Here is a 9,685-nt window from a genome sequence, read left to right as displayed (position 1 = left end):
TGAAATTAACTGTTTCAGAGAATTAAAGAATTTTGAAAAGTAGTGAAAAATTCATTCATTTAGCTAATACCAGAAACAAAAGTAGGTTATATTGCATTGTTTTATTTTATTATTTTTTTATGTAATAAAACTTCATGGTATTACGCTTAAGATTTTATTTATACTTAGGATTATAAAAATTGAGCAGCAACGATCTTTATTATTTTTTTTTTTTTTGTTGGAATTATTAAATTATAGATAAAATTTAATAAGATTGTAATATCAGGTTAAAATAAATACATTAGAAACCAATATTCTTAAGGTGATCTGACTTGTTCTACGTAAAATCTGTGATAATCAATTCATCTAATCATTTAAATTGCTCTTTAAAGGGCAATTTAAAGAAAATGACAACCAGATGAATGACAATCATCTTTTCATTCTCTTTAAATTACCAGTAGTTAATTCTACACTTAAAATAAAAAAAAAATAATAATAAAAAGAATGCCCTGAGGTAGATCATCTCCATATCTGGAATATACCATCTGGGGCAATAACAGTTATACGTACAAAACATATAGCTGGCTAGCAGGACTCCAAATCTTTTCCTCGAAAATGTGTTCGTTCTTTTTTAATAATCCTGATCTTACTTTCAACTTCAGATCGATACACAGATCGGATTTTGGAAACTGGTTTACATCATCTTTTGTGCTGGTGATATAGCGACCAGGGTTGAAGCTGTAGTAGACACCTACTACAGCTTGAATTGATCTCTGTTACACAACAGAGATCAATTCATTTCTCACTGCTCCCTGCGATGGCAAGCTTGTAATAAGGTGTCCATTTGTGTCGGTTCATTGTCGATGTTTTCCCGTATTACATTATCATTATAAAACAATTTTATTGTGCGATAATGATATATAAAACTTTAAATTTTTGTCGATTATTAATCTACAAAATCTAACATATTAGGAACATGTTTTCTGTCATCGACGATCTGAAACATTTTCTTATTTTTTTGGTAAGCTCTGCCTAAAACCTATTAATGACTATCTCAAAAACTAACTCCTCTACTACTTCGTACCGTGGACTACTCACAATTTCTTAGATCGATTACTACTATATTATTAATTAAAAGTTTTATTAAAAATTACTCAAGTTTGAAAAGTACATAAACTTTAGTCAAGATATATGGTAATGGCAGAGATATTTAATAAATAGGTTCTCATAGACTGAATGCGAGAAGCTGAATATAACTGTAATGTAAGGTGTTGGTATTTTTTAATGGCTGATATTTTTAATAATGTTAATGTAATTATTGTAGACTGGATTATTTGTAACGCTCAAGCTCTCATGGCAATTGTTCTTTAACATAGGACTGTTATGGAAATCCAGTAAAAAGGGTAGCTGTATCAAGCCCTAATTTCTTTGAATTAGATACAAATGCTTGATGTTCTGAACCAAGGATGTAAATTATCAGTAAAACAGATAAAGTCAAATATAATTACTTTTTTATTGTTTTAAAAGGTGCTGCAAAAATAATTTTGTTTATTAAACATTAATGCGATCAAATGTAGATTCCCTGCATTAAACAATATTAACAAATGCAAATATAAATTTAATAACTTATTCAATAAATATCTTATGTCATTACATGTTTTATTCGCTAAAAAACTAAGAGCAGCATTCTTTATTAAAAAAAGTACATCCAAAAATATTTTTTTAATGAAGATGTATTTTTATTTAAGTGAAACACATCTACAAAGTCAATTAAACTGGTAACACATGAACATTTAAAAAAAAAAAAATTTATATATAATAAAATTTAATACACATTATAAATTACATTACACTAACAGGCAGAAGAATGATGGGAAGAATAAACCTAATGCTAGGTTGACAGTTGCTACGAGAGACATGATAATGTACCTGGGGGGTACAGATCAACAAATCATGTAAATTTAGTCAACACATAGTAGACAGTTGTACAAGGACCTAAAAAATCTTGAAATCACTGAATGTGTTGATCACTACTCAGTCGGCTCCAAGGGCTTCCAAACGCCGATTAATCATGTCAATGATAATTTCAGTGTTATTGTATGCTGCCTCGGTTTGGAGTGGAGCAATGAGAGTCATCAGGAACTGGGCATGTTTATACAGTCCACAGGTGAACATTGTTGGGTGTGTTATACAACTATGTCATACAGTGCAGTGAGCATGTTGGCATCAGCTTTGCCAATTGACCTTCAAGTTAGAGTGCAAGAGCTTTGCTACGATGGTATGGGGAAGCGTGAGGACAAGGCTAATGTAATGGAGACATGGCATGAAAGATAGATGACTGGAAATGAAGCAGCCTGGACAAGGAGATTAATCACAGACTTAGACATATGGACGAAAAGGAAACATGGCGATATAGATTTTTATATGTCACAATTGCTCTCCGGCCAAGAAATGTTTCAACATTACTTCAATCGATTTGGCAGACGGGACACTCCGTGCTGCATGTTTTGCAACAGAGAGGACACAGCGGAGCACACCATATTTATGTGTGCACAATGGCACCTTTGGCGGACCTAGACAGATTAAGACCTGAAAACCTGGTGTCCTTCATGCTGTCCTCAGAAGAGAACTGAAGGGCCCTTGACACGTATGCTATGAAGGTGTTACACGGCAAGGGCGCTGAAGGGAGATGCCGTAGACTTTGGTGTAGGGAAGGGTGGACAGCCCCATTTGAGTGCCAGTATGCTTAGGTGAGCCGGTTCCGATGAGCAGCAGTGGGCGCCAGGACTAGCGTAGGTCAGAGATAAAATCAAGACAGAGACCCGGCCGTCGTGCAGGGCCCGGGAACGACATAGTCGAACCTGGTTACCCCCTCACGGGGATTAGAGGCAGGCAAAATAAAGATCAAAGATCCGATCGGGGTGGCCAAACTGCCATGCTGGATTTAATGCTGGTGAGCGAGAAGGCTCCCTTAGAGTAAAGGGACACTTCCCTGGGTTGAGCTTTAATTATATTGTATTGCTGAGGGGAGTATGGTGGGGAAAAAAAGTTATGGTAATACAATACAAACTTCAATACTCTGAATTGTCAGTTATATTTCCTCACCTAACCTAACTAAAATCAATTAAATCTCAGTTAAACCAGCTATTTTTACTTTGTAGCAGAAAGCGAAAATCCACAAATAAAAATAGAGTGCACCGCCCTCCCTTTCGTTAACAATAGTACCTAGTATTGTAAATTATATACCTATGAAACTGATGGCAACAACTTTTAAATATTATTATTTTGAGCTTTAAAAATTAACATATTTCTGCTGAAATAAAAATCAAAATAAATTAAATTGAAACAATTACAAAGGATCTCCAATAAGTATGACTTGAAGAAATTTTTATAAACAGGATTTTCACTGAATTTTAAGGTTCGTTTTTCCTGACTTTACTGACCAATTCATTAAAATTTCCTGACTCTCATAATGATATGCTATTGCCGTTTACTCCACAAAGTGCATAAATATTTTTGTTTGCAGTCTCTACCGTACCCATAGCTGCCCAACTCATACTTTTTATTCTATTAATAAATTCATTTTTTAATGATTTTTTCAATATACATTTAAAATTGGGCTAATTTTTGTGATAAATTGTTTCAGTAATTTACACTGTAAAGTACAAAACAAAAAATAACAAAATTATAATAAGTTTTTTGCTGATGAACATCATGGTAACTAAAAGTTACAGATAAGAAATAAAAGCTAACTAAAGCATTTTTAAACATTTTAAAATAACTGGCACACAAGGAATTGCTTAACTTTTTCACAAAAACTAGCCTACATTATTTTGTCAAGTAAAAAGAAAACTATATTTCATAACTTGGTTTGTTTAAAAACATTAAGATACATAGATTTCAATTTAATAAGGAAAATAATGATTAAAACTTAAAGGAAAACTAAAAGTAATACAGATAAGAAAACTAGAACAGAAAACAAACGTTACTAATATTTACTTGAAAATATTTTGTCATTATTAGTCCAGTGTATTTGCAGAATGCCATCAAAGTACATTACAGGAACATAATTGATGACAAGAGCATTTAATAGCTCCAAGCTGGAATTTTGACACTATACAACTATCAGGAAAAGTAATTTTAAAAGTTGCACCAATATCTTCACGTAAACTTAAGTATAACTTATTTTGTACAATATTGAGAACTCACATAATCTCCTCCTTAGAAACATAATCATTACAACAAAAAGAAGTAATTGTATTGTCATTTTGCAGGATTCAAATGTATCATTTGCTGCTGAAATGCTATTACTCTGATTAGAAGGGGTGAGGGGGAGAGTCCGGGCAAAGAATATACATATATATCACAACCACTGTTCTCACAACTGTAGATCAAAGTTTTAGTCTTCTGAGTTGAAGTACTGTCGGCAGATAAAAAGATTTTTCAATGGTTGCTATCTTAATCAAGAAAAGCAGCAAACTTCACAAAGTAAACTATGTGAAATCATTTCCTTTCGATCCATATTGCTCGGTGTAAAATTATTTTACACAAATAACAAAAAGTATGATAACAGCGTGAGAAGAGGTAGGAACCTCTTCTCGACTGACTGAATTCTGGGTGTAAGTTTATATCTAACCACTTGTCATTAAAGTCTTTTTATACACCATTTAAAAGTAATTATTAATTATCTAGAATACAACAAAAAAATCACGGTAGTTTGAAATAAATCCAAGAACAGTTAACAACTTTAAATTTTTCAATGGCAAATTTTTTTAAAAATTTCACCAGTGAAAAAATTAACTGCAATTTGGAATATTCCTCACTTTATTATAAAAGAATAATTGAGTTAACGTAAATGAGAACAGGACATCTATATCAAATATATAAAGGGAAAGTATATCACATATAATTTGGCATTACTTAAAAAATACTGATTTAATAACTAATATAATATTTGGTAACAAAAATGCAATTTTTAAAAGTTTTTTCTGATTTTTTCCCCTAAAATTTCCTAACTAAATTTGTATTTCCTGGCTTTTCTTGCCTATAGGAACCATGAGAAATCAGGATGTCCTTAGAATATTAATTTTCAATTATGAGTTAAGAAATAGAAAAATAAGATGGTTGTGGAAAGAAATGGACTGAAGAAAAGAAAGAAAACTAGTCAAAACATAAAACAAAAAAAAAATGCTGATACAAATTATCTTTAACACTTTCCGTAAACAAGAAAATAAAGCATTCTTTTATGTCATTACAATAATGACATATAAAAGAATAAGAAGTATAGGCACTGTATAAACACACACTTAAATAACTATTTGACCATTAAACATAGAAAAATGACATTTTTTTAAATGATACAACCTCAAAACTATCTATTTTTTTATATGAGGTCGCCACACTCAAATCCCAACGGTTGACACACTAAAAATATTAAATGAAAAGGATAAGATTACACATCATTTTTAAAACACATTGATCAAAAAACTTTTTTAAATACAAAAAGATAGTGATAAACCATATTTTATTTATTTAATGTGTTAAAAGATTCAAAACCACGATTCAAACTTAAAACCTGAATGTAGACACATATCTACCACTCCCACCATTTAGGTTGGACAAAGTGGGGAGCTTTAATTTAGTTTTATTCATTATAACTAATACAAGATAAACAATAAATTTTCATCTGATCACACTAAAATAAAAATCACAATTAGTTTTTACAAAAAAATGGTGTATGTTTTAAATAAAAATCAACCTATTTTCTGTGGAACACTATTTATTAAATTTAAAAAAATAAATAACATAGAAAGTAAACCTGTAAATTAATTGACAATACTAATATTTAACTGAACGTTAAAGTTTTCACAGACAGATTATAAAATCAAATTACATCATTCTGAAATCTTTTACACTTCAAAAACATTTTGATAAATTTTCTAATATCAATCATATTTGCGGAGTTAAAGTTAACTTATAGTAGAGATGCAGATAGAATTTCAGAGTGAATGACCTGGCATCAAGTCTATTGTTTAGGTTTGCAGCTCCTATCCGTTCTAAAATATTTTTCTACTGTAAACAGAATATGTTTGAGAATGTAATAAGAACTATTGTGATTTGAGACGTTTATTTTAAAATGTTATTTTTGTTTATTTTCAAGGTTATCAAACATTTTGAATCATGTTTGTTAATGTGAAAGAAAAAAGGAAAATTATTCACAACCGGGATATAACAATAAAATCAATTTTTAAAGTTGATATACAAAAGAAGCAGTCATTTTTTTACATATATATATATATATATATATATATATATATATTGGTAAAAGATTAAAAACTAATAAAGATTTTAAGGTCAACATTGATAACATATTTAAAACGTAATTTTAGTATTGTTTTTAATACTAAAAAATTCATAAAACTGGTCTAGACCACCTTTATGAATTTGTCAGTACCACAAATTATCTGATTGGCATGGTTCTGAGCTGAACAATCTGCATAACATCATCTGCATATAAACTAGAGTAATATATAAATCTACTTTTTTTTCTCTGTAAGTAGTTTTATAGCAAAGGCTGGCCTCTGTGGTGAGAGTTCTAGTGTCTAGGGTTTTAATCAGGATGTCCTGGGTGGTAAAAAATAAGAAAAATATAATGTTAAATTATAAAGATTAAATAAATTTTGTTGTACTTGTTTTATAAATTATGTACTCTTGAAAGAATGCTTTTCGTTTTTTCTCCTTAATCAAATTTCTTAACATAAGATTTTTAATGGTCATAATGGTTCATATTATTGAGATTTGTTTTTAAAGTACAACTCTCATTAAAGATGTTTGACAAACATTACAAACAATTTTTCTCCTTGATTGCAAATTAATATACCTTTAAATTAGAAAGATGATTAAAAACTTTTTGGAAGAAGTTACAAACAATTTTTCTCTTTTGCATGAGATCTACTAATATGTGTCCTTAAACTGTTTTTACGATTAAATGACTTTTGACAAAAGTTACAAATAAAACTTTCTTCCTTAGTATGAGTATTTAAATGTACTTTTAAAGAATATCTTTGACTATAAGTCTTCTGACAAACATGACAAATATAATTGTTTTCCTTGGTATGAATATTTAAATGTAATTTTAAAGCAGATCTTCGATTAAAAGTCTTCTGACAAACAGTACAAACATAATTTTTTTCTTTATCATGAGTATCCATATGTGTCCGAAAACTGTTTTTATTATGAAATGATTTTTGACAAAAGGTACAAACATAATTTTTCTCTTTTGTATGAATATTAATATGCGCGTCTAAAGTGTCTTTACGATTAAATGACTTTTGACAAAAATTACAAATATAATTTTTTTCCTTGGTATGAACATTTAAATGCAATTTTAAAGCAGAACTCCGATTAAAAGATTTCTGACAAAAGTTACAAATATAATTTTTCTCTTCATTATGCATAAGGTGGGTTTTTAAATCGTTATCATGAATAAGAGACTTTTCACAAAAATTACTATTTTTTTGTTTTTACAATGAAAGTTAATGTGTCTCTTTAAATAACATTTACATTGGAATCCTTCATCGCAATATTCACAAACCAAATTCTTTCCCTTCTGGAAAAATAACATGTTTTCACTACTTAAATTCTGCACTAAATTTTCTTCTGTCGTTATATCACCATATGCACACTTACATTCATTGGATACGTTGGTACTTCCCTTGATGTTTCCTTTATCGATAGTAACCTGTAAAATTAAAAATAACTAATAATTACAATCGCAAATGAAAGAGAAAAATCAAAAATCAATGTCCGATTATGACGGAATAAAAATGGCACCATCAGTCTGTTTTTTCATGGAGCCCACTGTTTGAAGGCAAACGTACCTCAACTGCTTGAAAACTTTGTTGTTCCTCAGATTCCTGCAGGATACAGTTTCCAACAAGATAGTGCTTCACACATTTTTATTGAGATGTTACCATGTTTTTGAACAAGGCTTCCCTGGATGTTGGATCAGATGAGAGGTCCAACTGCATATCCAACTAGATCTCCCACATATCATCAGTCTTTTGGACTTTTTTGTTTGGGATTTTATTACAAGTTGTAACAAAGAAAAGTTTGAGATTTGTACAATTTAAAACAAAAAATTGCTGTAGGCAATATATATATATATATAATTAAGTAAAGAATAATTAAAACATTATTTTTTGATTAACTATTATTCATTTATGAATTAGTTTTTAATTATTTATTAAGTTTATCTGGTAATAGATTGTTTAGCATGTTACTAGCAAAGATAAGGTACCTTATTATTGGTTTTTTTATGTTTAACTTTTGTTTTAATGCTGTGATTACTGGTATGTTTTATCAATAATGGAGAAACCTAAAACCCATATTTTTAACAAGAATGGATGACTTCAGACCTAATGCTTTGGGTCAGTAACACTGTATCTCAACATAACATAAAAAAAAAACACATTTTTAATCATAATATAAATACCAGTGAACCAATTTTTATTTTATTTGTACAAAATTACTTGTCATGCAAAGGGGCTTCCAATGAGGTATCACAACCTACATTGTCTCATTTAAAAAAAATAAGTTTTCAACTGCTAAAAATTTTGAGAATACTTAAGAGCAAAATTTTGTGTTTGTAATTTGAAAAATAATTTTCAAAGTTTTAATCTACAGATTATGATTATTCCAAATGGTTTAAGAAGTAATATCAATAACTTTATAGTTAGTTTGTTGGACTGGATTTTAATAAAGTACAACCTAAATGGTTTTCACACCTACTGAGCGAATGGGAGGGTGGATTTTAATTTTCTTTTCACCAAAATTCATTATTTTTTTCGGTTTGTCGATTAATGTAATTAAATGTTACTATTGCCATTTAAGATTTTTGAATTGAAATAGGTATAGTGGAGAGGGCGAGTTCCACCCCTTTGAAAATAATTTTAAAAAGGTTCCCTCCGAGAATGGCAAACAGAAATATGATGGAACTGATAGCTATTGAATAATAATGTGGTAGCTTTTTACACAGACTTCTGTAAAACTAATTATACAAGCAAATTTCTACATAATGTACTTTTTGTACCATATTACTATATCTCTTTTTCTTTTATTGTACATACGTTCCAAATTTCTTCTTAATTTTACTAAAATACATTTACTTTTTAACTTTAATTTTTTTACTTAGTGTCTTACCCATTTAACATTAGAATGATATGTACAGTATATATGATAAACCTTTTTTAAATTATCCTTTTCAATCATCCAGATTTGGCCTAGCAAAGATTCATCTGGATAATTGGTGTTTCACTGTATGAAAAATCTAATATACCCTTACCACTTCATTATCAACTAAATTGGTCTCTTCAATTGCTAAAATATCTTTTTCGATGTCACCATTACTAATATCAAGTAGTTCCTCTTCCAGTTGTAGTAAATCTTCTTGCTGTAACAAAAAGCAAAACATAAATGCTTTTATCACAATTACAAAGTTCCATAAGCTTCAAAAACAACATAAATCTACTTTAAAATTAAATAATGAAATTGAATTCAGTGTGTCATAAATGATGTCGGTGAAGCGGCAAGATAAATGAGATGTCTTGGGTTAGACAACTAAACACAAATTAGAATGCATAGAAGTAGTAAGGAAAGGAAAGAAGGTAATGCTTCCAAACGTTGTCAATGATTATATATTTATGGA

General features: G+C 29.6%; 1 protein-coding gene across 5 annotated transcripts in view; it reads right to left on the bottom strand.

Annotated features, from left to right (window-relative positions):
* Nucleotides 1–5,541: 5,541 nt before the first annotated feature.
* LOC142320490 (uncharacterized) overlaps nucleotides 5,542–9,685 on the bottom strand; it is a 95,583-nt gene continuing 91,439 nt past the window's right edge. For 3 of the 5 annotated variants that reach the window (XM_075358335.1, XM_075358334.1, XM_075358338.1), the window contains 2 exons: nucleotides 9,323–9,430; nucleotides 5,549–7,720 (listed from right to left, as the gene is read on the bottom strand). In XM_075358335.1, the coding sequence (XP_075214450.1) occupies nucleotides 7,448–7,720; nucleotides 9,323–9,430 (381 nt within the window). In that variant the 3' untranslated portion in view covers nucleotides 5,549–7,447. Of the gene's footprint in view, nucleotides 7,721–9,322; nucleotides 9,431–9,685 lie in introns of all 5 variants that reach the window. The other 2 variants (XM_075358337.1, XM_075358336.1) reach the window with 2 other exon arrangements.

This window comes from Lycorma delicatula, chromosome 2 (assembly GCF_047948215.1).
Source record: "Lycorma delicatula isolate Av1 chromosome 2, ASM4794821v1, whole genome shotgun sequence".
Taxonomy (NCBI): Eukaryota; Metazoa; Arthropoda; class Insecta; order Hemiptera; family Fulgoridae; genus Lycorma; species Lycorma delicatula.
This window is presented reverse-complemented; position numbering and strand designations above follow the sequence as displayed.